General features: G+C 41.2%; 3 protein-coding genes across 3 annotated transcripts in view; all 3 read left to right on the top strand.

Annotated features, from left to right (window-relative positions):
• Nucleotides 1–25,756, top strand: part of cldnj (claudin j) — a 57,792-nt gene that overhangs the window by 20,876 nt on the left and 11,160 nt on the right. The window lies entirely within an intron of this gene.
• Nucleotides 1,694–8,832, top strand: LOC137084093 (uncharacterized). Its single transcript, XM_067450038.1, has 2 exons — nt 1,694–2,220; nt 7,598–8,832. Exons 1-2 carry the CDS (start codon nt 1,726–1,728, stop codon nt 8,339–8,341), a joined length of 1,239 nt encoding a protein of 412 aa, XP_067306139.1. The 5' UTR covers nt 1,694–1,725; the 3' UTR covers nt 8,342–8,832.
• On the top strand, nt 9,441–19,854 carry LOC137084450 (uncharacterized). Its single transcript, XM_067450721.1, has 3 exons — nt 9,441–10,140; nt 17,008–17,132; nt 18,523–19,854. The coding sequence occupies exons 1-3, from the start codon at nt 9,517–9,519 to the stop codon at nt 19,199–19,201; spliced, it is 1,428 nt and encodes a 475-aa protein (XP_067306822.1). The 5' UTR covers nt 9,441–9,516; the 3' UTR covers nt 19,202–19,854.

The raw sequence follows: 25,756 nt of genomic DNA, 5'->3' as shown, positions 1-25,756 counted from the left end.
TCGAAGCTATGGAACGAAGAAGCTGATGAGACCGCTTTGCTTGGCCCCGTATATGGGAAATTTTGTTTTAAAAAACGAAAAAAGCGTCGTCAAGAGCATGGTTGTGAGCAAGCTATACAACAAGGAATTCGCGTATCGCCGCAGCACATCGAGCCTCAAATATCACAAATATGCTTTTGCTACACTTAATTGCAAACATTGCACTGGTCTGCTGGACTAAAATAAATAAATAAACTATATTTTGTTGATTTAGCTTATGTATTCAGTCATTGTTCAATGGTATACTAAAACTACATGTGAAAAATTACTTCTCATTGTTCTCAGGTCAAATATTTATATGCAATTAAAATGCGATTCATTTTGATTAATTAATTACAAAGCCTCTAATGAATTAGATTATTTTTTTTAATCGAGTCCCGGCCCTAATTTCTATATTATATTTTAATCTGTTATATTTTAAAATATATGACAGACAGTGTACATTAGATTATTTCATATTTACCATGTATACAATATATATGATAATTATATACTATGAAATATAAATCAATATATTTAAGACATATGTTCCCATATAAATCCGATTATATTATCCAGTACATTGAGGTATATTATCTCATATAATTTTACATATATATTTACATATATATACAATGACTCTTCCAATATATAATTTCATATATTGTAGGATATATTTCAATATACATAGCAATATATTGAATAGTATAATAATATGTTTATATTCAATATATGAAAATGGCAATAATAGCAGTATTGTCCCATATATTGCAATATATAACTTGCATATATAATATATTATTATATAATATATCATAGGATATATTACCTGTAAATTTCACAATATATGGAGACACATGAAATATATTGTCAACTAATATATTGAGAAATATATTTTTGTTGCGTAAGGGATTTTGCAACACAATGCACAATGTGTTTTAGTGAGTAAGAATGTGTTTAGAGTTTTGCAAAAAGAGTGGAGGAGATTTGCAAACAGTGTCTTAACTACCTGAACTTGTTTAAGGTTCTGCCTACAAAGTGACTGATTTGACAAAAGGTTTTAGGCCACTGAGCATTGGTTTAAAACAACCCAGCATTTTTTAGAGTGCAGATGTGATCATGTACATAAATAATAATAATACAAAAAAGTTATTTCCCTGTTACAATCATGGCTAGGGTTAGGGTTTTGATAAGGGACTTTATGGTTAGTGTGTATTTTCAACTCTATCTCACGACCAATTCGTAAGTATTTGTTTGACCTCACTCTTATGAATTCATACGATTTGTCTAAACCACAATGACGGGTAGGTTTAGTGGCAGTGATAGGGGTAGGTCATTCGTGCAAATTAGGAAACTTGACGTGAGATTGGATTGGCGTTTTTGTAGGGGACATACAAAAAATATTTCCAACCATAATCACCTATGTAAAGGCCATTACTTTTCACAGTGCCTTTGATCAGTGCAAGGTCATTTTGAAATGCTATTTTTTAACTGACCTTGAAGGACCTCAGAGTATTGCTGTGCTTTGTTAGTTTCTCTTGTTTTGTGTTTATAGTGTAAGCAAAGTCATATGGGCTCTCTATAGAAATCATCAAATCAGGACAAACAAACTCCGCCTTTTCAGACTTTTCCTATAAAGAGCAAACATGTCTGGTTTGCACACTTTTGGCGACTTTTTCACTGTAAAGCCAGGCCTGTGATTAAAAAATGGTCTCCCAAGGACTCCAGATTATGGGCATGGCCACAGCCATGCTGGGTTGGCTGGGGGTCATTGTCGTGTGTGCTTTGCCCCAGTGGAGGGTGTCTGCATTTATTGGAGCCAACATCGTCACATCACAGACCATCTGGGAGGGCATGTGGATGAACTGTGTGGTGCAAAGCACTGGGCAAATGCAGTGTAAAATCTACGACTCCATGCTGGCTCTCAGTTCTGACCTTCAAGCGGGCCGGGCCATGATCATCATCTCAATTTTGACTGGACTTTTTGGAATCATAATGTCTATGGCTGGTGGAAAGTGCACCAACTGTATTGAGGACCCCGGATCGAAAGCAAAGGCGTGCATCGTCGCAGGGATCCTCTTCATTGTCTCTGGACTTCTTTGTCTGATCCCAGTGTCGTGGTCAGCAAACACGATCATACAGAACTTCTATAATCCAATGATGATGGAGGCCCAGCAGAGAGAGTTGGGGGCAGCTTTGTATATCGGCTGGGGATCTGCTGGGTTGCTCTTACTGGGAGGAGGAATCCTTTGCTGGAGCTGCCCGCCAAAGCAGGAACGCATCTACAACCCCAAGTTCTCCGCTGTGAGGTCCGGCTCTACTAGAGAATTTGTCTGAGATGCAGAACCCATATGACTGGCCTTAAATTGCACACTGATGTAATTTAAGATTTAATTCATGTATGCAAACAGATCATCTGTAGAATTGCTTTTTACATGACATAGTTTAAAATTTTCCTTGCAATACATTTCTTCTGAAAAGAGATGAAGTATGCCCCTACATCACTTAGTACTTTCCTGTAAAATGAAAGAACTTTACTTCTTTATGTGGGAATTAGCTCAAACAATAGAGCAAAGTGCTAGAAGCATCTCATGGGTTTGATTCTCTGGGAATGCTTGAACCGCTACAATGTATACCTTAATAAATGCAATGCAAGTCCTTTGGATAAAAGTGTTGGTCAAATGCATAAATGTATGTATTACAACTTTTATGTTGGAATATAAATAGGTTTATTTATTTAAAATGTCTACAATAATACCTTTTGAATTATTCTTTGATGTATCATGTGTATTGTGTATTTACACATTCTTTAATCTCTCATGTGTATTGTGTATTTACACATTCTTTAATCTCTCGTGTGTATTGTGTATTTACACATTCTTTAATCTCTCGTGTGTATTGTGTATTTACACTTTCTTTAATGTCTCATGTGTATTGTGTATTTACACATTATTTAATGTCTCATGTGTATTGTGTATCATCAAAACATCAGAATATTTTCCCCTTGGCTCTGTTTAAGTATTTTGCATATGGATGTATGCACTGGCCTCTTTAATATTGAGTATTTCCATGTGACATGTCCAATATTCATTGGACTGTTGCTCTGTGAAACAGTTGATGGAAACTCAAAGCTTGGGATCTTCTGTAATATGTGCTCTAACTTTGTTACCCAAAATAAAGTGTAAACATTGCACAAACTAGCTGTTACCTTGTTAACAACTAAGCTCAAGACTATTTTTTTTACATGTACTGTAATGCATATGTATAATGTATTAATGCATTTTATCTATTTTGAAAATATGGATTTCATTTCAAATATTGTGTTAAACAGCAGTATTCATTCATTTGTAATTAATTTCCACTCTTCTGCACTGTAAAAACAAATTAAAACCTCAAAAACCTAAACCTTAAAATTTCGAGTGGCTAGTAACATCTAAATTGATTTTCTGTGAACTGAATTTTAGCAACTATGGCAACAGTCTGTTAACAGAACTTGTTCAGAAGTTCTGTCAGGACTATTTAAGTCAAAAATACCAGAGATAAATTTTTAGTCACCTTTTTAGTGGCATATTTAAAAAAAGTTACATTTGGCGGTAAATGGCTCTGTTCTAAATTCCCCCTCCTTATCATGAGCGCCATGAAAAACCACGACAGGGAACAGCCGCAGCTTCTGGGGACAACCTCCCATATTAAACTGGGAGGGCAGCGTAAATCTCCCCACTGAGAACAATGACATTGATTAAGAATGATGTTGATTAAGTTAAACACAAGTTTAAGTAGGAGCAGGGTTAAGGAGGAACAGTGTCCAGTGTAAGAAGCCAAGCAGGCAAACTGAAACTCTGTCTGAAACAGACTGAAACAGAACTCAAACTCTCAAAGTTGACCATTGAGCGCATAGGAATCGGATCAGCTAATTGGCAATTCCAACCCCGCCCATATCAGCTGATCCGATTCCCATGCACTCAATGGTGCATAGCAGAGCTTGAATATGTGGCCTGTCTAAACTAATGCAGAATGCTTGATTTATTTTATTATAACAAGGATGAGACTTGTGTCAGTAGATGTAGAAAACAGGGAAAACACAATGTGATTTTACAAAAGGCCTTTTTAACTTCATACTGGGTCCAAAACTTTGGAGAATAATTGCAGTGCTTATCCCTCACCATAATGTCTTGAATCTTTACTTGAAAAAAAAAAAAAAAATCCAATTTAATTTTTTCTAGTGACTGATCACATCAAAATTTTACAGCTGGCCAAATTTACTTTCTGTGAATTGATGCAATTTAATTCACAGAAATTCAGTTTGACCAACTAAAAATTTAGATGTGATCAGTCACTAGAAATGTTCTAATTGGAGACCTGGGGGCGTAGTACAGTAACATCTTATCATTACTTAAGATAAGTTAATTTAGGATTTCTCACAATTTCGTATTACAGAAGCAAATCTTAACTTGATTTAGGATTCTTATCCTATCTTACAAAATCTCATCTTATCTGTAGTTAGGAAATCTTAAACCACTCAATCAAGTTCGGTAATCAACTGTCAGGTCTGTTACCATGCAACCAACAACTCGCAAACTGCTGTCTGCTTCTGAGGTAAACCTAAAATCAAAATGGAGAAACAACGGTTAGCTTTTAATTCCAGTGCGGCAGAGATTTATATTTTGATAAGCTCTGTTGAAAAGTTAAAGCCTGTATAAATCACCTTTTGCAAAGGAAAAACAAAAGTACACAAAAACGTTTGATGTTCGCAAATGTGTTCTCTAAAGTTACATATAACATACAAATTTCTAACTTCAATAGCATTTGAACAGAGAAACTTACAGTATCAAAACCAACTGTAAAGTGTTCTAGTGATGGTGAAGTTCGGTTCTTTTCCGCCAACCGGTTCTTTCGGAAAGTTCGTTTCAATGATCCGGTTAAAAAAAACGGATCACCGGTTCTTTTACGTCTTTACGTAATGACGTCATTTCTATCATCCCGGCGGATGAAAATACATTCAAACACATCCCTATAAAGTATTTGTAATCAAAACTTAGTATAGTAATAATTATTATTGACATCATCTTCTTGGATACATTTTTTCATTTATGTTTTGCAACAGCACTCAATACAGTTCACCAAATCAAACTGAATCGATTGTTACAACATCTACTTCAAGATATTAGTTTTATTTCTAGTTTGAGAGACTGTCACTGTCACTGTCGTGCAAACACTGATGTTTTAAACAGATTAAATAAACTTACATTGACATAATACTTACATAAATCCTCAGTTCACTGCAGGCTCATGTATTATCAGCATCATCTGTCCCAGTCCAAGAGAAACAGTTCGGTTACGCATGCTCAGTATCTCAGCTCACCGGTTCTCAGAATCAAACATGTCCGAAAGATCGAACGTGTCCGATAGAAACGGTTCTCGATTCTGTACTGGTGATCTGTTGCAACCTGGTCAATCTGACTCGAGAACCGCTGTATCAGTGTGTGTGTGTGTGTGTGTGTGTGTGCTGAGCACAGGGTGCTGAGCTGCGAACTGCTGCAAGCTGAATAGTCTATATCAAACCTACTGCTTTGATTACATTTTAAAATGTGTATCGACTTAGAAATTAAATAAGATAAAAGCTGTTCCTGAAAATATCATGCATTATTGAAAAAAACAAATAAATGTTTAATTTGACCGTTTTACAATCCATTGTTTCCAAACTTTAAAATAATACAGTGATGAGACAGCTTTGTTATGATGCTTCCAAACGTGATTAGTTTTATACACTTCACCTGTATTTCGTTCCTCTGAACAAATAGCACGCACACGCAGCTCATCGGTTCTCAGTATCGAACGTTTCCGACAGAAACGGTTTTCGATTCTGTACTGGTGATCCAAAGATCCGAGAACCGCTATGTTCGGTTACACGCGCATGCTCAGTTTCAGCTGCTCGTGAGTTCATCAGATCTCTCAGCAAAACATGTCTCACTTCAGCTAACGATTGGAGTTATAACATCTACTTCAAGATATTAGTTTTATTTCTAGTTTGAGAGACTGTCACTCATGTCAGAAAGTTAATAACTACAGTAACTTGTGGGATCAGCCCTGATTTGAGACGCGAACCGTTTAGAACGATTCAGTTTGATTGGTGAACTGGTTCGACCGGTTCACTATAAAGATCCGGTTAAAAAGAACGATTCGTTCACGAAACCGGACATCACTAAAGTGTTCTAGATGTCAGCTGTGATGTACACCTTTTACATATTCTGTTCAAATGCTAATGAAGAAATGTATAGGTATACCAATGTCGTATGTAACTTTACAGATGGTCATTAAATTTGCGAATATCAAATGTCAAGTGTCAAAGCAACTTTATGCCAGTGAAGAACGACTGGTAGGCTATTCCGTGATGCTCGTTGGCCTCTGTAATGTTGGTTGCAATTCATCAACTAACTGCAAAATCATGTGTCATGGGAGTCTGTAATTATTTATTATTGTAATTATTAGCTGGGTCTTTCAAAAGTCTGTCCACCATCAAAACCTCGCTGCTCTTCGTCTTATAAAATTAATAAACGTAACGCTCTCTCAAAAAAGGAGAGAGCATAGTACAAAAAATAAGAGAGCACAGTACAAAAATTTTTGTACTGCGATTTATACTGCTGGATTTCAAAAAGGTTTGAAGTTAAGACACCAGTGGGGTTGTCTTAAAGTTAAGACAGCTTTTAGGAATTTTTGTCACTCTAGGATGCTTCTGTAATACCTGTGATGTTATGCCTGATAACATCTTTGGGTTCCGGTGCTGTGTTGCAGACCGGGCAGTTTTAACAACAGTGCACCTTCCTGGAGGGATGTACGCTATGTGTGTGGTTGCTTAATAAATAAAGAGAAGTTTCGGCAAGTCGTTGTCCCGTGGCATTCGTAACACAATAATACCCGTTTCCTATCCATAGTTAAGATAGGATTATGCATTTAAGAAATGTCTTTCTGTAATAGCCTTTGTACTTAATTAGTTTCTAACTGAACTTGTTATGGTTACCCAACCATTAGGATAGGATTCTTAAATTAATATCTTTCTGTTATACGCCCCCTGATTTTTTTTACAGTGTTGTGACGATGTATGCCTGTATGTTAGGAATGTTTGTTTCATTCTTCAGCATCGGCTTGCTCCGTGCAATTTGTGCATGCATACACAGTTTTTTAGATGTATTTAACACAGATTTTTCACTTTTTTTTCATTTGCTTAATTTGTTTGGAAGTCATTTATTGAGCCAATATGTAATTGTCAGTTTCCAACAAATTTCAAAATGGGAGTGTGAGAGAATTTTTTAATCTTTGTTCACAAGGACATATCTTTGACACAAGAAAGACAAGACTCAAACTGTAAACAAAAGCAGATCTAAATGCATCTTCACTGAAAGCACCGAGGCAGCATATTCTAAGAACCATGCATGTTTTGGAATCTTGTTCAGCAGGATTAACCAAACAGCCAGACTCCTCCCAAACGAGGACCTGTGTCAAACAGGTCATCACTTCCTGCTTGTTTCTCAGACATACATGGATTACAAACAGACCCACAGCTGCTTTTGATTGTGACAACACCATGGGAAGGATTGCTAAAGAGGTTTCTGGCCAGACCCTCTGCTTTATTGGATTTGTTGGGATATGTGTTTGTTGTGGCATTCCCATGTGGCGTGTCACTACCTACATTGGTGCCAACATTGTCACGGGCCAGATTGTCTGGGACGGCTTGTGGATGAACTGTGTAATGCAGAGCACAGGACAGATGCAATGTAAAATCCAAGACTCAATAATGCGACTGACCCAGGACTTGCAAGCGGCACGTGCGCTGATCATCATCTCAATAGTGATCGGTGCCATAGGAATGATCTTGACGTTTGTGGGTGGCCAGTGCAGTAGCTGTCTGAAGAAAGAGTCCTCCATGGCCAAAGTGCTGATACTGGGTGGCATCCTCTGCATTATAGCTGGAGTCGCCTGTCTTATTCCGGTCTGTTGGTCCTCGGCTGTCACCATCTCAGATTTTCAGAACATTCTCACAATTGAGACACAAAAGAGGGAGATTGGGGCATCCATATACATTGGCTGGGGCGCCTCAGCGCTTCTTCTGTTTGGAGGAATCATTCTGTGTACTTCCTGTCCACCGAGAGAAGATATGTATCCAAATTATCCAGGCATGTACCTCCAAGGACCTATGTATGGGCCCCCTGGGGCTTACATGCCTGCCAACACATATGCACCTAGTGTACCATATGCTGGAAGTTACCTTCCTAACAAACCTTATCCAGCCCCTGCTTACTCACCTGTTCCGGGACAATATCTTTAGCTAATGGACCATTTTTTTGACTGACATCTTCTAGAAGTTCTCCTCAATATTGTTTGAATGAAATCTGTACTTACTTCAGTGTTTGATTGAATAAAATGTATATATCCAACAACAACAACTTTATTTAGTGACTTGCTTGCAGTGTCTTATTCTTCACTAGCCTGTGAATGGAGATAAAACTTGTTTGTCCACTTTCTCCGCTCATTCCAGTTGTTCTAAAATGTTGTATTGCTAATTGCCAGCATATGTTATGCATATAACTATGTTTCTAACATAGCTGTAACATATGTATGTTTCAACACAGTAGGTAAAATTTGTACTTTGGTACTGTTGTGTTGTTCACTTCTTGTAAATCAATCCATTTCTCATGTTTTTATTTTATTTGTATTATTAGTATTTTTAAAAATCTGTATATTTGATTGCGTCTCCACAGGGGAATGTTTTTACAATGAAGCTTTGAATTTGTATAAATTATCTTGTCAATAAATATATTTCTGGATTATTACAAATTATCTTATATTGTCATTTATGCAGTTATCCTTCATTAGTTGCTTAATTGAAACTTGAGCAATAACCTTTTTTGTCCATCCGTCAACCAGTTAAAAATGAGAAAATATTATTAAAAAGCCCCTTAAATTTTCATAAAAACATTGATGTAATTGTTTCTACTTGCAAAGTACCAGGAATGCTAGCACGAAACAGGAAATGACTGCATTTGTTCAGTGTAGCATCGGCATAGTTTTTAACCGCAGTAAGAAATCTAACCAAAATATAACATTTAAGAAGCATTTAATTCATCCTGCCATCAAAACACATAGCTTTATTTTTAGTTTCATATTTGTTTTTAGTTGGTCTCAACAAGACTTGTGGATGATACCTAGGCTACCTAATCCTTTCGGTTGATGACTTGGCCATGTGTATTTGTGACATTACTATTGTTCAGCTCCTTGTCAATGCGCATCTCATCGAAACTAGCCACTGAACCAACATTCCCTTCTGAGGAATCTGGTCAGGCTTGAAAATTCACCATAACCTGGTTTCAGGCCCATCCAACTTGGACTCCTCCCTTTAGAGAGAAAATCTTAAAACTCTGAAGGTTAGGACTAGAAGCCATTTCTGCGATAAGGAGAGGAGCGAACTCTGTCAACCCAACACAGCGAAGCAAACAAGAAAACATGGTGTCTATGTGTCGACAGATCCTGGGCATGTCCCTTGGCATTATTGGGTTCATCGGCGCTATTGTGATTTGTGCTCTTCCTATGTGGAAGGTGACAGCATTCATTGGAGCCAATATTGTGACAGCGCAGACCATCTGGGAGGGCTTATGGATGAACTGCGTGGTACAAAGCACAGGACAAATGCAGTGCAAAATCTACGACTCCCTCTTGGCCTTACCTCAGGACTTGCAGGCTGCTCGGGCTCTTGTGGTCATCGCCATCATTGTGTGTGTCTTTGGGATCATCCTTGGGATTGCTGGTGGAAAATGTACCAGCTTTGTCGAGAGGGAAGATACAAAGGTAAAGGTGGCTATTGCTAGTGGTGTAATCTTCATCGTCGCTGGAGTCCTGATTCTGGTCCCCGTCTGTTGGTCAGCTAACACCATTATCAGGGATTTCTACAATCCCATTCTTACAGATCCCCAAAGAAGGGAGATCGGGGGTTCTCTCTACATTGGATGGGGTGCCGCTGCACTACTGATCCTGGGAGGAGGAATACTGTGTAGCTCCTGCCCACCTAAGGAAGACAACTACGGCATCAAGTACTCTCAACCACGGTCCGTTGCCACCAGCAAAGCCTACGTCTGAAAGAGATCAAGCACACAGACTTTTTACTTGCAAAGACTCTTTTTTCTGTAAAACCTCTTTATTCCCAACTCTGGACTCCCCCCCAACCCCCCCCCCCCCCCCCAAGGAAACAACAAAAGGACAATGCCTGATATAACATAGTTTATTTACTTCTTTTTTGTGCTGTTTTTGTGCTGTGATTATAGGCTATACAGATCACTGAAAAAGAAAAATGTGCATGTATAATGTGATGAGAGGAATTTAAATCAGTAAAGCAGATTTTTTTTTTTTTAAATAAACAAGCTATTAATGAAATTCATATTCAATATGACAATAAGAATAGTCTAATTAATTATGAAAATTAAAGATATCGAACTGTTAATAAAGTACAATTTCTAAGTTTTTTTAATTACATAAATTACCATTTTTGCACAAAGATGTCTTGATCATTAAATTTGTCTTACTATTTTGTTATTAAAATAAATGGTTCTGTATTGATTTTGCATTGACATCATTTCATAATAATAGTTTGACAATTGTGAATATTGTCACATCAAAGAAAACATTACGATCAGATCAAACTTTCCTATATCAGCCATTTTGAAAGTCGACAATTTTGAATTTTTATGTAAAATTCTGTATTTTATGAACACATTAGCATATCATTACGAAACTTGTTATCTGCCATCAGCGCCATGTCCTGAAAGAACCTGAGAAGTTTCGGTTCAGCGCCACCTAGTGGTGAAACTATATATTTACATACCTATAACTTTGGATGTGGTTGACTTTTTTACAGCAGTCATCTCATTATTCCCGTATCCTTGCCGAATCCAATGATACCCAACATGCTTTATTTCACCTTATTTATTTTGTATCACCTTATTGTGATTTAGCATTCAAAAAACATTCGCCAATATTTGAAAAAAAAAATCAATTTTCCAATCAAGACAAAACTATCATATACAAATCTAAATCACTGCAAGTTGACTATATTCAAAAGGCCAATAAATGTCAAAATTTTAACTGTAAGTGGCAAAAAAACTGCAATCAAAGTTGTATATAAGTGCATTTACAGGTGCTGTTCATATAATTAGAATATCATCAAAAAGTTGATATTTTTAACTAATTCTATTTAAAAAGTGAAACTTGTATATTACATTCATTCATTACACACAAACTGATATATTTCAAATCTTTATTTCTTTTAATTTATTTATTTAATTAAGATGATTATAACTGACAAATAAGGAAAATCCCTAATTCAGTATCTCAGAAAATTTTAATATTACTTAAGACTAATCCAAAGAAAGGATTTTTAGAAATCTTGGCCAACTGAAAAGTATGAAAATGAAAAGTATGAACATGTACAGTACTCAATACTTAGTTGGGGCTCACTTTGCCTGAATTACTGCAGCAATGTGGAGTGGCATGGAGTTGATCAGTCTGTGGCACTGCTCAGCTGTGATGAGAGCCCAGGTTGCTCTGATTGTGGCCTTCAGCTCTTCTGCATTGTTGGGTTTAGCATATAACATCTTCCTCTACACAATAACCTATAGATTTTCTTAAGGTCAGGCGAGTTTGCCGGCCAATTAAGAACAGGGATACCATGGTCCTTAAACCAGGTACTGGCTGCTTTGGCACTGTGTGCAGGTGCCAAGTCTTGTTGGAAAATTAAATCTGCATCTCCATAAAGTTGGTCAGCAGCAAGAAGCATAAAGTGCTCTAAAACTTCCTGGTATAGTTGAAGCACTAACTCCAGCTGCAGTCCACTCTTTGTGAATCTTCCCCACATTTTTGAATGGGTTTTGTTTCACAATCCTCTCCAGGGTGCGGTTATACCTATTGCTTGTACACTTTTTTTTCTACCGCATCTCTTCCTTCCCTTCACCTCTCTATTAATGTGCTTGGGCTCTGTGAACCGCCAGCCTCTTTTGCAAATACCTTTTGTGTCAATGGTTGTTCAGCTTTCATTTTGGAACTTTCATATTTTATCAACCATGACGCCGGGATGTGTCAGAGGGATGTCTTTCAGCGGTCAATGAATGAAATGTTTGCTGGGATATATAAATATTATGCACAACAAGATGAGGCACATAACTTTTCCCCCTACCAATAAGCCTACCTTTCAGATTCATGTTTCGGGCTTTAAATTCATTAGCCATAACAAGCAGTATTTAATAATCGTTTGTATTCATGTACAGATAGTTATTTGTTTTCTTTTTTGATTACATTTTTGGATGTATATCATTTTTCATGTAGACCACTAGGATCTAGGTAGGGCCACCTCCTCCCCATTCTGCCCAACACTAGATCCTAGTGGTCTACATGAAAAATACTAGAATGAAGGAAAGTTAATTTAGATTTAGAATAATTAATGGTGATACCTTGTTGATGGAAATGCAATAATTCAAATGATGTCCCACAAATAATAATTTAATTTAATTAAAAAAAGAAAAATCTCTCATTCTTGCCGCCCTAGATGGCTACCTAGTTCGCCTATAGGCAAGTAGTTTTGCATATTACATTAAACTTAATGTTAAATGTTAAAGTAATAATTTGATTATTATGTTAATGCTCATTGGAAGCAAGACTTGCCAGCATCTTAAAAGTGATGTCAAATAACCATCTTAAAAGTGATAGTCTCGCTGAGGTCGGGGTGGTATGATGTACGCCGAATGTCCGACTTTAAGTGGAGTTCCAGATGTTATTTCCTAGAAGAAGGTAGCAATACTTTGGAATTTGGGGTTTTCATGAGCTGTGTGCCAAAATCAGTGTTAAAACAATAAAAGACCTGAAATATTTCAGTTGGTGTGCAATGAATCTAAAATATATGAAAGTTTAATTTTATCATTACATTATGGAAAATAATGAACTTTATCATAATATGCTAATTTTTTGAGAAGGACCTGTATTTATGAGAAGGACATAAAAAATTGTAACGGATTCACAGAGGCAGGATTCAATTGCAAGTAACTCAGTTTATTGACAGAATAGTGTCACAGAAGTCAAAACTCAGAACACTGAAGAAGTCCGGATAAGACGGAGCAGTGAGAGAGGCTCTGTTTGGCGACACGGGCAGGCTGTGAGCAGCTGTGACTCGGGAGGTCGGTACAGGTATTCCGGGAAGGGATCCAGCGTTTCACGGAAGGGGGAAACGACAACCAACACGGAGACACAAGGGGAAACATCCAACAACGCTCTGACAAAGACAAGAGAGAAACAGAGAGACTAAATAGTGTCAAGGTGATGAGTTGCAGCTGGTGCAGGTGATCAGCCACAGGTGCGTGATGAGCCAATCCCAGGCTCCGCCCTCACCTACATTCAACACGCACCCAAGAGTGAGACAGGGAATCCATGAACCGTGACAGTACCCCTCCCCCTAGGAGCGTCCCCTGACGCTCCCAGCCGACCTTACCTGTTGATTGTAATCATCAATAAGGGAGTGATCCAGAATGTCCCTAGCAGGAACCCAACTTCTCTCCTCCGGACCGTAACCTTCCCAGTCCACCAAGTACTGGAAACCGCGTCCCCTCCGTCTAGAATCCAGAATGCGATTAACCGAATAAGTTGGTTCCCCATCTACGAGTCGCGGCGGTGGGGGGACCGGGACTGGCGGATTAAGGTGGGAGTGAAAAACAGGTTTGATTTTGGATACATGGAAGGCGGGATGAATCCTCCTGTACGCCGGAGGGAGTTTGAGGCGGACTGTCACCGGACTAATGATCTTGGTGACAGTGAACGGGCCGATAAATTTGGGAGCAAGTTTATAGATACGGAGCGGAGAGGAATGTTCTTGGTAGAAAGCCACACTTTTTGACCGACGACGTAAACGGGAGGCTTAGACCGGTGGCGATCGGCTTTAGCCTTGGTCCATGTGCGATGACACCTCTGGATAAAGGCGTGAACAGAGGGGACCGCGACCTCGGAATCCAGACTAGGAAAAATAGGTGGCTGGTAACCTACACTACACTCAAATGGCGAAAGGCCCGTAGATGACACTGGTAACGAGTTATGAGCGTACTCAACCATAGAGAGTTGCTGGCTCCAGGATGAAGGATTCTTGGATACCAAACATCGCAACACTCTTTCCAGATCCTGATTGGCTCTCTCGGTCTGACCGTTGCTTTGGGGGTGATAACCCGAAGACAGACTAACCGTGGCTCCTAGTAATTTACAAAACTCCTGCCAAAATTTGGACACAAATTGGGAACCTCTGTCGGAGACCACGTCCATCGGGAGGCCATGTAACCGAAAGACGTGGTCTACTACAGATACCGCTGTCTCCTTGGCTGAGGGTAATTTGGGCAAGGGAATGAAATGTGCTGCCTTCGAGAATCGGTCCACGACGGTCAAAACGACCGTCTTGCCCTGGGAGGGCGGGAGGGCGGTAACAAAATCTAGAGCGATGTGGGACCAGGGTCTCGAAGGAACAGACAACGGCTGAAGTAACCCATGGGGAGGTTGGTTAGATGTCTTACCAACCGCACAGACCGAGCAAGCCAAAACAAAACTGCGAATGTCGCGAGCCATAAGTGGCCACCAAAATCGTTGCTTTATTAAACTGCAAGTGCGGTTTACCCCTGGATGACAAGCAATGTTGGAGCAGTGACCCCATTTGAGGACCTCGGATCTTAACCCCTCCGGAACGAACAAACAACTCGGTGGGCCGCCGGGCGGGGGCGTTACCCCTTCTAAGGCCACTTTGACCTTCGATTCGATCTCCCATGTGAGTGTAGAGATAACTAGCTTCTCTGGCAAAATACACTCGGGAGTAACCGGGCGTTCGGAAGCATCAAAAATACGAGATAAAGAGTCGGGTTTGATGTTTTTAGACCCGGGGCGGTACGAGAGAACAAAGTCAAAACGTCCGAAAAAAAGTGCCCACCGAGCCTGCCTGGAGTTGAGTCTTTTAGCAGATCTAATATATTCAAGGTTCTTATGATCCGTCCATACAATAAAAGGTACCCCCGACCCTTCAAGCCAATGACGCCACTCCTCCAACGCTAACTTGACGGCCAACAACTCTCTGTTACCAATGTCATAATTGCGTTCGGCAGGAGAAAGACGATGGGAGAAAAACGCGCACGGGTGCATCTTGTCATCTGAGGGAGAGCGCTGTGAAAGAACCGCTCCTACCCCCACCTCTGACGCGTCGACCTCTACCACGAACTGACGTGTGGAATCAGGGGCGACTAAGATGGGAGCCGAAACAAAGCGGCTTTTGAGTTTGGCGAATACAGCCTCGGCTGTATCGGACCACCTGAACGTCGTTCGGGGAGAGGTCAAGGCAGTCAGAGGTGCGGCTAGTTGGCTGAAATTGCGAATAAAACGCCGATAGAAATTGGCGAACCCCAGAAACCTCTGTAGGGCCTTACGGGAATCTGGACTTGGCCAATCCATCACAGCCTTAACCTTGTCGGGATCCATGCGCATTCCCTCCGATGACACGATGTACCCTAAAAAAGGAACAGACTGTGCATGAAAAGCGCATTTCTCCGCCTTGACAAAAAGCCCATTCTCTAGCAACCTCTGAAGCACTCGTCTGACGTGTCGAACATGTTCCTGGAGAGACGAAGAAAAAAATCAAAATGTCATCCAGGTAGACATATATGAATTGGTCGACCATGTCTCTCAACACATCATTGACGAGTGCCTGGAAAACCGCTGGGGAGTTGGAAAGGCCGAAAGGCATGACCAAATATTCAAAATGCCCCCTGGGGGTGTTAAATGCGGTTTTCCATTCATCCCCCTCCCTGATGCGAACCAAATGATAAGCGTTACGTAAGTCCAACTTCGTGAAGACGGATGCTCCCTGTAACCTCTCGAAAGCTGAAGACATCAACGGCAAAGGATAGGTATTCTTTACCGTGATGTTATTCAGCCCTCGGTAATCAATGCAAGGTCGCAGAGAACCATCCTTCTTCCCCACAAAGAAGAACCCCGCCCCCGCTGGAGAAGAGGAAGGGCGGATGAATTTGGAGGCTAGAGAATCAGAAATATATTTCTCCATGGCCTCCCTCTCTGGAATAGAAAGAGAGTATAGTTTGCCCTTAGGCGGAGACTTACCTGGGAGTAAATCTATAGCACAGTCATAGGGACGATGCCGAGGAAGAGAAGCAGCTCGGGACTTACTGAACACTTCCTTCAGGTCGAGGTACTCCGGAGGCACGTTAGACAGATTCACCGTCTCACTCTGAAAAACAGAACGAGAAACAGACGAACAAGCAGACACCAAACAAGACTCATAACATTTATCACTCCACGCAGACACAGAGTTTTGTCCCCAGTCAACCCTTGGATTGTGTAACTCCAGCCAAGGGTGACCGAGGACAACGGGAGCCAAAGGGGAGTCCAGGATGAAAAATGAAATGCGTTCAGTGTGGTTGCCGGAAGTGATCAGTGTAAGTGGTTCAGTGGTGAATGAAATGTCAGGGAGAACTTGTCCGTTGAGTGCGTTGACAGAAATGGTGTTTTTGAGTGCAATGATGGGTATGTTGAGTTTATGAGCGAGGGCAGAGTCAATGAAGTTACCTTCCGCTCCCGAGTCGAGGAGGGCGAGGCTGGAATAATCCTGAGCTGCCCACAGCAATCTCACCGGGAGGAGAGTGGAGGATGAGGTCTTTTCCACGGAGATCCCGCCCGACAGTAGCCTTCCTCTTACCGCCGGGCGTGGTCTTTTACCGGGCAGGAGTCTAGCAGGTGTCCGTTCCCGCCGCAGTACAGGCAAAGACCACGGGATCTCCGTCTTGCCTTCTCCTCCCGGGAGAGCCGAGCTCGACCCACCTGCATGGGCTCCGGGTCGAAGGTGTAGCTGACCGCATCCGTAGCGCTGGCCTGAGGGCATTCGACACTCCCATGCTGAGGCTCCATCCTGGACCTCAGCCGACTCAGACGAGCGTCCACCCTCAACGCAAGGTCAATGAGACCGTCAATCTTCTCCGGATGGTCGATGGTGAATATCTCCTTCTGGATGCGGTCAGCCAGCCCATGCAGGAACATGTCCCACTGTGCCTCCTCGTTCCACTTGCACTCGGCGGCCAGGGTGCGGAACTCGATGGAATAGTCCGAGACTGAGCGGTTACCTTGACGGAGCTCTGCGAGTTGACGTGCCGCTTCTCTTCCGGTCACCGCTCGGTCAAACACCCTTCTCATCTCTGCCGCCAGCGTCTGGAACGAGGAGCAGCAAGGATGTTGATTCTCCCACACCGCCGTTCCCCAAAGTGCGGCTCGTCCGGAGAGCAGGGTGAGGATGAATGCCACCTTGGATCTTTCTGTGTTGAAAGTCTGCGGTTGAAGAGCGAAAAACAAGGAACACTTGGTAAGGAAGGCTCTGCAATAATTGCTCTCACCGGCATAACTCTCAGGGGTAGGCAGACGTGGTTCCGGTTGCCGCGATGTAGATGGTGTGTGGGGAATCGGCGGTGGGTCGGGCACAGTGGGACCGACGAGTTGTTGCATCTGTTGGGTCAGCTCGGCCACCCGTGCCACCAAGGTGTGTACTGCCTGTCCTGTGGCAGTTAAGTTCGCCTCCTGCTGGTCCAGTCTCTCGTTGCTGCTGGTCAGTAGGGCGTTGATACTTGCTGAATCCATGGTTGGTCAGAGCGTTCTGTAACGGATTCACAGAGGCAGGATTCAATTGCAAGTAACTCAGTTTATAGACAGAATAGTGTCACAGAAGTCAAAACTCAGAACACTGAAGAAGTCCGGATAAGACGGAGCAGTGAGAGAGGCTCTGTTTGGCGACACGGGCAGGCTGTGAGCAGCTGTGACTCAGGAGGTCGGTACAGGTATTCCGGGAAGGGATCCAGCGTTTCACGGAAGGGGGAAACGACAACCAACACGGAGACACAAGGGGAAACATCCAACAACGCTCTGACAAAGACAAGAGAGAAACAGAGAGACTAAATAGTGTGAAGGTGATGAGTTGCAGCTGGTGCAGGTGATCAGCCACAGGTGCGTGATGAGCCAATCCCAGGCTCCGCCCTCACCTACATTCAACACGCACCCAAGAGTGAGACAGGGAATCCATGAACCGTGACAAAAATAGACAGAAAGTATTTTCTTATTTAAAATTTTAAAAGAAGTATTAGCACAGTTGAATAAACTTCTCTTCCGTAAGGGTTGTTTATTAAATAAAATTGGTGTAGATCACTAGATCACTTAATTCCTATAAAGGGTTATGGTTGATATACACCCAATCCTTTCAGTTGATGACTTGGTTTAATTGGATTTTAAACAAGTGCACATCTCAAAGAAATAAACTGTATCCACATTTCCTGCTGTGTAGTCTGATCAGGTTTAACCTGGTTTCAAGTCCATCCAACTTGGACTCCTCCCTTTGGAGAAAATCATAAAACTATAAAGGTTAGGAACAAAAATCATTTCTACAATATAAAGAGAGGAACGAACACTTCCAACCCAACACAGCCCAGGCAAACAAGAAAACATGGTGTCTATGTGTCGACAGACCCTGGGCATGTCCCTTGGCATTATTGGGTTCATTGGAACTATTGTGATTTGTGCTCTTCCTATGTGGAAGGTGACAGCATTCATTGGTTCCAATATTGTGACAGCGCAGATCTTCTGGGAGGGCTTATGGATGAACTGCGTGGTACAAAGCACAGGACAAATGCAGTGCAAAATCTACGACTCCCTCTTGGCCTTACCTCAGGACTTGCAAGCTGCTCGGGCTCTTGTGATCATCGCCATCATTGTGTGTGTCTTTGGGATCATCCTTGGGATTGCTGGTGGAAAATGTACCAGCTTTGTCGAGGGTGAAAGTACAAAGGTAAAGGTGGCTATTGCTAGTGGTGTAATCTTCCTCATCGCTGGAGTCCTGGTTCTGGTCCCCATCTGTTGGTCAGCTAACACCATTATCAGGGATTTCTACAATCCCATTCTCACAGATTCCCAAAGAAGGGAGATCGGGGCATCTCTCTACATTGGATTTGGTGCAGCTGCACTACTGATCCTGGGAGGAGGAATAATGTGTAGCTCCTGCCCACCTAAGGAAGACAACTACGGCGCCAAGTACTCTCAGCCACGGTCCGTTGCCACCAGCAAAGCCTACGTCTGAAAGAGATCAAGCACACAGACTTTTTACGTGCAAAGGCTTTTAGTATAATTTTTTTTAAAACCTTTTTTTTTAATTTTTAATTTTTAAAACCTCCACCTCTGGACTTTTTTCCTCAAGGGGAGACAGTAGAAGGACAGTGTCTGATATGACATATAGTATATTTACTGAGTTTTTGTGCTGTGATTATATACAGATCAAGAGAAAAATGTGTTTGTATAATGTGATGAGTGGAATCAAACTTAATGTATTTTATAAACAAGCCATTCTTGTAATTATTGAACAATTGCACCTATGTTTAATATGACAATAGGGGATAGTTTTATTAATCAGAAAATGAAAGATATCTAACTGTTAATAAATACAATATCTATGGTTTTATAAAATGTGAGTTAATTATATCAAGATTTTAGTTAGCACTTTTTGCACAATGATTATTATGTCTTATTTTGTTATTAAAATGAATGGTTATGTAAAACAACATATTGATAGTGTATTACCATCATTTCATTTCATCGTCTGAATATTCTCACATCTAAGAATACATTCTAAATCAGATCATGCACGCCTCTGACATGTTAAAAAACTGATTCTGGAAAGATCCTCATTGAAAAAGAAATCAACATTTTGCTGTAAAAGAAAACAATAAACAACTATAAGGCATGTTCAGTCGGCTTCTACTTCATTTGTTTCTTACATAACATGACGTCAACGAAAAATATTATATAATATTCTGGCACTGATTTGTGGTTCAGGCATTTGAGTCAACAAATCAGCAAGTGGTATAAGCTCTGAGAACAGTGCATTTATTAGAATTGTTTTTTGAAACATTAATATTTTATGGCAATAATAGGGCTATGTTAACACTTTAACATATGATTGGTTTTGTTTTTGTTAAAATGATGCTGGTCAGTGGAGATCGAGCACCTACTGATGGATATATACGCTAAAAACAACTTGTTTATTAAATAAAACGAGCGTAAAACCACTAGATCACTACATAGCTCTAAATGCTTGTGGTTGATATCCAAAGGCTTTTTGATTGATGACTTAATTTGTATTCGAGCCAAGTCATCAATAGATAGTTCATTGTTGATGTGCATCTCACAGAAACTGGCTGTATCCACATTCCCTGCTGTGGAATCTGGTCAGGTTTAACCTGGTTTACGGTCCATTTGACTTGGACCCCACCCGTCTGAGAAAACAGGTTAGGACCTGAAGTCCTTTCTACAATAAACGGAAGAGAAAACACTTACAAAAAAACAAAGCCAAGCAAAAAAAAAAACAACAACAACAACAACAACAAAAAAAAAAAACAAGTCCACTTATCCTGCAAAAATATCACGTTCCCAGAATGTTCTCAAACCGTCCCCGCTGATGTCAACGATGTCTGGTCACCCTAGGTCTGGGTATACTGTAAAGCTCCTGCCCACCCGGATTACTACTAAGGCAGGAAAAATCGATACACAACAATCAGACTGTCCCAATCATGTTCTGTTTAGATAGTTCCTGTCATGTCTTCTTGTTAGTTTCTATAGTTACACATTAGTTATAATTTGATTTAGCTGTTCATGTTCTGTTCCACCGTTTATCTCTATAAATGTAATTCCTGTTTTGGTTCGCTCATTGCTCTGTGTTGTCAGTCTTTGCGTGGTTGGGTCTCTTGTGTTCTCCTTTTCCCTCTGAAGTGTATTATTAAAGACTGTTTAGTTTGATATAGTGCAAGTTCTCAATAACACCCACATGTGACCGGCATGTTTAGTCTGTTTTCATCTCATTCAAAGAAATTTGGTCAAAATTAGACCTACTAAGCAACAATCATTGTTTCTTCCTTCTTTCTGTACATTAACAAAATAAAATAAAAAATGTTTTAATGGCTGAATCACTTTGTTGTGTACCAGGCATTTGCACCAGCAAATCAGCTGTTTACACAGTACATTAATTAGAATTGCAACGATAGAGCTACATTAAAACTGTAGCATATGATTAGTTTTCTTTTTTTGTGAAATTGAATTGACTGCCAAAAAATAAAAAGATACTGCTCAGTGAAAGGTGGAAGGAAATCATTTTGCAATATTAGCCAGCACATGTGTTATGAAATAAAATTAGTTTATAATAACTGGATCTATTTTTTTTAAAATCTGTAACCATACCTAATTAAAAGTTCCCTTTCGAGGAAACTTGCACTTTGTCCTTGTGATGACACTTTGGGAAACGCCCCCAGCGTAGCGCGTCTGAAGCATGAATGAAATCTGTCACCGATCCTGATTGGTGCTGCGCCATGACAAATTATGTGACGGCATTACCGAAAGCTGTAACAGGATGCCCGCATATAGTACAGACAGCTTTTTCAGATGAAGCGCAGCGCTCTGTGAATTCATTTTTTGTCTATTTGGTGTTGTTTGTCCAAAAGGACTATTTTGTGAAGCTGGCAGGCTTGCGGCTCCCCCATGGTTCGCAGATGGACTGGTCAGCGGGTTTTGGGACTGCTGAGGCACTTTCTCGTCCTCGTCTGACAGTTCAGATGTTTTCCTTCCTCACGTGGAAGCCCGTGCTGTGGCCTCTTTCCCCGGGAGAACCCTGATGCTCAAGCTGGGTCAGGAAGGAGGCTCGGTGGGTACCAGCCTCGAGAGATGGATATGGAATGGATGGAGATGGAAAGGTTTACTTTCGGGGGCAAATCATAACAGTATCGGGTTCTTCCTTTTGGCCTAGCTCTTTCCATCAGGCCCCAGGGCATCTGTTTACTAAACTGTATATACACTGGCTGAAACTAGCCCAGGCACGAGAGATGGCGTTACGGCATCGAGATGTCATCCTGTCTCACATAATGTGCTTGGGGCTGAGACTGAACATGAATAAGAGCGTGTTGACACCGCCCCAGAGGACTATGTTCCTGGGAGTCGTATGGGTCTCGACTACGATGTGGGTCCAAATGTCCCCTGCGCGTGTCGAGTCCATACAGGCGTATGTCTCAGAAATGAAACTAGGCCATAGGCGCAACGTGAAGCAATTGTAGAGACTGCTGGGTTGCATGGCAGCAGCATCCAAAGAATACTATTTAGCCTCCTATACATGAGACCCCTCCAGTGGTGGCTGGGGACCAACGGGGTTCTCTTCAAGAGGGAATCCGTTCTATATGATCGGGGTTACGTGCAGGTTCCTTTGTTCCCTTGTCATATGGAAAAATCCTTGGTTCCTGCCCCAAGGAAAACTGTTGTCTCTCAGAGTGATGTACGTCCCAAGGGACCAAAACTGGGGAGCAGACATCCTGTCGAGGCAGGGGCTGAGGCCTGGGGAGTGGGGACTCCACCCAGAGGATGTGCTTGAGGGTTGGCCCAGTGGAAGTGGATCTGTTTGTGTCTCGAGATGTCCCACTGTCCACTGTGGCTCTCCCTCGGACATCCTGCTCCACTTGGGCTGGATGCCATGACTCGTGACGTGGTCAAGGCTGTGTCTGTACGCATTTCCCCCGATCGCTCTGCTCCCGGGAGTTCTGGGGCGGGTCTGCCAGGAGGACATCAGCATCATCTTAGCACCCCTGTGGCCAACCAGAGTAGGGTTCTCTGATATCGTGGCACTCCTAAACCGCCTTCCATGGTAGGTCCCTTTAAGGAGGGATCTGCTGTCTCACTCAGGTGGCGAAATTTCACCCCAGGCCAGAGTTGTGGTACCTCTGGGTCTGGCCCTTGAGGAGGCCCAGTACCTAGAGGATGGCTTGTCAGCCGGTGTTGTAGAGACAATTCTCAGCTCCAGGGTTCCCTCCACAAGGAGACTGTACAGCCTGAAGTGGAATGTATTTTCCACTTGGTGTAGAGAACAGGAGGTGAACCAAGTTAACTGCAATGTGGCTTCAGTGCTGGAGTTCCTTCAGGATCGTCTTTCTGCCTGTCTAACCCCATCCACTCTTAAGGTGTATGTGGCTGCCATTGGGGCTTTCCACTCGCCGGTAGATCTTTGTAGGCATCATTAGGCATCATTTGCTTGAACGGTTCCTCCGTGGGGCTCGAAGGATGGCCTCCAGCTCATTCCAAAGTCCCAGTCTGGGATCTAGCAGTGGTGCTTGAAGGGTTGGTTAAGGCCCCCTTCGAGCCACTGGAGTCGGCTGAGGCAAGAAACCTGACCCTTAATGTGGCCTTTCTCATCGCTATCACTTCTCTGAGAAGAGTGTGGGGATCTCCAGGCCTTGGCAGTGACGCCAGCATGCCTGGAGTTTGCCTCTGGCCATTTTGCACCCTAGGCCAGGCTATATACCCAAGGTGCCATCTCCAGGGATGCGGTCAGTGTTTCTTCAGACATTCCATCCTCCTCCTTCAGACTTCACTTGCTCTGCCTGGTCAGGGCATTGAGGATTTATATAGAGAGGTCTGTGCAGTGGAGGAAAACGCACCAGCTGTTGTGTGCTTTGGCTCACACAGGAAAGCAGACGATCAGAAATTGGATCATCCAGCCCATATGGAAAAGTCCTGCTAAAAACATATGTGATTCTTATATGTTCCAACAGAAAACTATAAGGATCATATATGCTGCAAAAACCACATATACAAATTGTACAATATTCATGTATTTTCAATCATATATGTCCTACACTGTAAAAAATATATATGCTGGATTGTGTTAAATACAACCCCTGCAAATCAGTGAGATTTTACTTTAGTAAATTAATTAGCAAGTAAAACGAATAAAAATGGGTAACCCTAACGCAAAGAAAATATTTCCTTATATATGTGAATGATAAATATATTAAATTATTTAACTGCATATTAAAAATATACAGGATAAATATATTACAATATTTAATAATACATGAGGAATTGCTGCTTTCAATTAGAAAAATATGTGACAATATATTTACTTATATATCATAATGTATGTCATTTTATTTGATGTGCATGTGATGATATACCCAAAAATATATTGAACAAAATAATATATATATATTACAAAATAAAAGGAACTGTAGTCCGTTACAGTTACTGAGAAAGTGCTATTATATGACAGTTACTTATGAAAATGTTAACAATTACAAAGGGTTATATATATATATATATATATATATATATATATATATATATATATATATATATATATATATATATATATATATATATATATATATATATATATATATACACACACACACACACATACACACACACAGTTAACAATAACACAAGTCAAGCACACTGCCATGTTTCTACATATTTAGCAAAGAGCTGTAACTGCTGAACAGTGCACCGACATTATTGTTAATAAAAGTAACAGTTTTACAGGTTTTTAAATTGAGCAAAAACACATCAAATAACAACTAATTTTAACATTTAACCTCCTTTAAATCAGAAGTAAAGCATGATGGGAAGTAGAAATTTGTTGTAACTCATTCTGTAAAAGTGTTTATGTGTGTGTACATGCATTCACATTAATATGGGAAATTCAATATACAGTAAGGCTACACAATAAAGGATACAACTTAATGGATATTACATGTAATACTATTTATATCTTAATTACTAAATATTGTATGTGTTAAAATATAGCCATATTTTATAAATATAGTCAATATGCATACATTGCAGTAGCTATTAAAAAAAGGCTTTAATAATAGATTTTATTTATAATGCACTTTTCATTCCGAAGAATCTCAAAGTGCAACAAAGGGGGGGGGGGGGGGGATAACAACAAAAAATGAATAACAAGTAAAAATATAGAATACTGCAAACAATCAACCAACACAGAAAACAGAACAGAAACAGAGCTGATGGTGAACAGAAAACAGAGCTGATGGTGAACAGAAACAGAGCTGATGGTGAACAGAAAACAAAGCTGATGGTGAACAGAAACAGAGCTGATGGTGAACAGAAAACAAAGCTGATGGTGAACAGAAACAGAGCTGATGGTGGACAGAAAACAGCTGATGGTGGAAGTCTCTGTTAGCTCCGCAGCACACTGTGGTCCACTCCATGTTTCAGATTTCTCCCAGCGGCAGTGTCCCGATGACATCGCCGAGGCACGACAGCTGAAGACCAGATGATGGGTCTTCTTCATGATGATTCAAACGATGGGGATCGCTGCAGCACCATGCAGGAGGCAGAACATTCCTCCGGGCACTTCTGTGGACACACCGGGGCCGGCGCAGATGTCGCTCCACGGTCGCAATGCAGGACGGAACAGCGGCGCAGCCGAGAAGCAGAACATCCCAACATCATGCCGGACGCCGACGACGAGAGCCCGGATGACGCTAGCCCGGTGCAAACTTCAGCCACCGTGCAGCTTAAACCCAAGGGAGATCACCAGCGAGCAGTCGCGGCGAGAAACATCAAATGTCCTCCAAACCAGAAACCAACCGCAGCAATTCAAACGTAAACATTAGAGAAGCGGTTGAAAACGGCGAAACGACGAACAACGACCTCTCAGTGGCTGCCAGCAATCAGCAACAGTCCCAATTGTAGCTCTGACTGTTAGACTTGTCACAAACATGTGACATTAAGGAAATAAAATAAAATGTAAATCTAATAGTACATTAACATGATTTGTTGTGGGTGGAGAAGCGGCGAACAG

The sequence above is a fragment of the Pseudorasbora parva genome, chromosome 8, assembly GCF_024679245.1.
Source record: "Pseudorasbora parva isolate DD20220531a chromosome 8, ASM2467924v1, whole genome shotgun sequence".
NCBI classification, from domain to species: Eukaryota; Metazoa; Chordata; class Actinopteri; order Cypriniformes; family Gobionidae; genus Pseudorasbora; species Pseudorasbora parva.
This window is presented reverse-complemented; position numbering and strand designations above follow the sequence as displayed.

Excerpts from the sequence above, each read along its gene's own strand:
- LOC137084093 (XM_067450038.1), top strand. The coding sequence starts at position 1,726 with ATGGTCTCCCAAGGACTCCAGATTATGGGCATGGCCACAGCCATGCTG. Across the intron at positions 2,221-7,597 it reads AGTTGGGGGCAGCTTTGTAT|ACCATGGGAAGGATTGCTAA; the intron begins ATCGGCTGGGGA and ends GATTGTGACAAC.
- LOC137084450 (XM_067450721.1), top strand. The coding sequence starts at position 9,517 with ATGGTGTCTATGTGTCGACAGATCCTGGGCATGTCCCTTGGCATTATT. Across the intron at positions 10,141-17,007 it reads TTGCCACCAGCAAAGCCTAC|CCGACTCAGACGAGCGTCCA; the intron begins GTCTGAAAGAGA and ends CCTGGACCTCAG. Across the intron at positions 17,133-18,522 it reads ATGCAGGAACATGTCCCACT|AGAGGAACGAACACTTCCAA; the intron begins GTGCCTCCTCGT and ends TACAATATAAAG.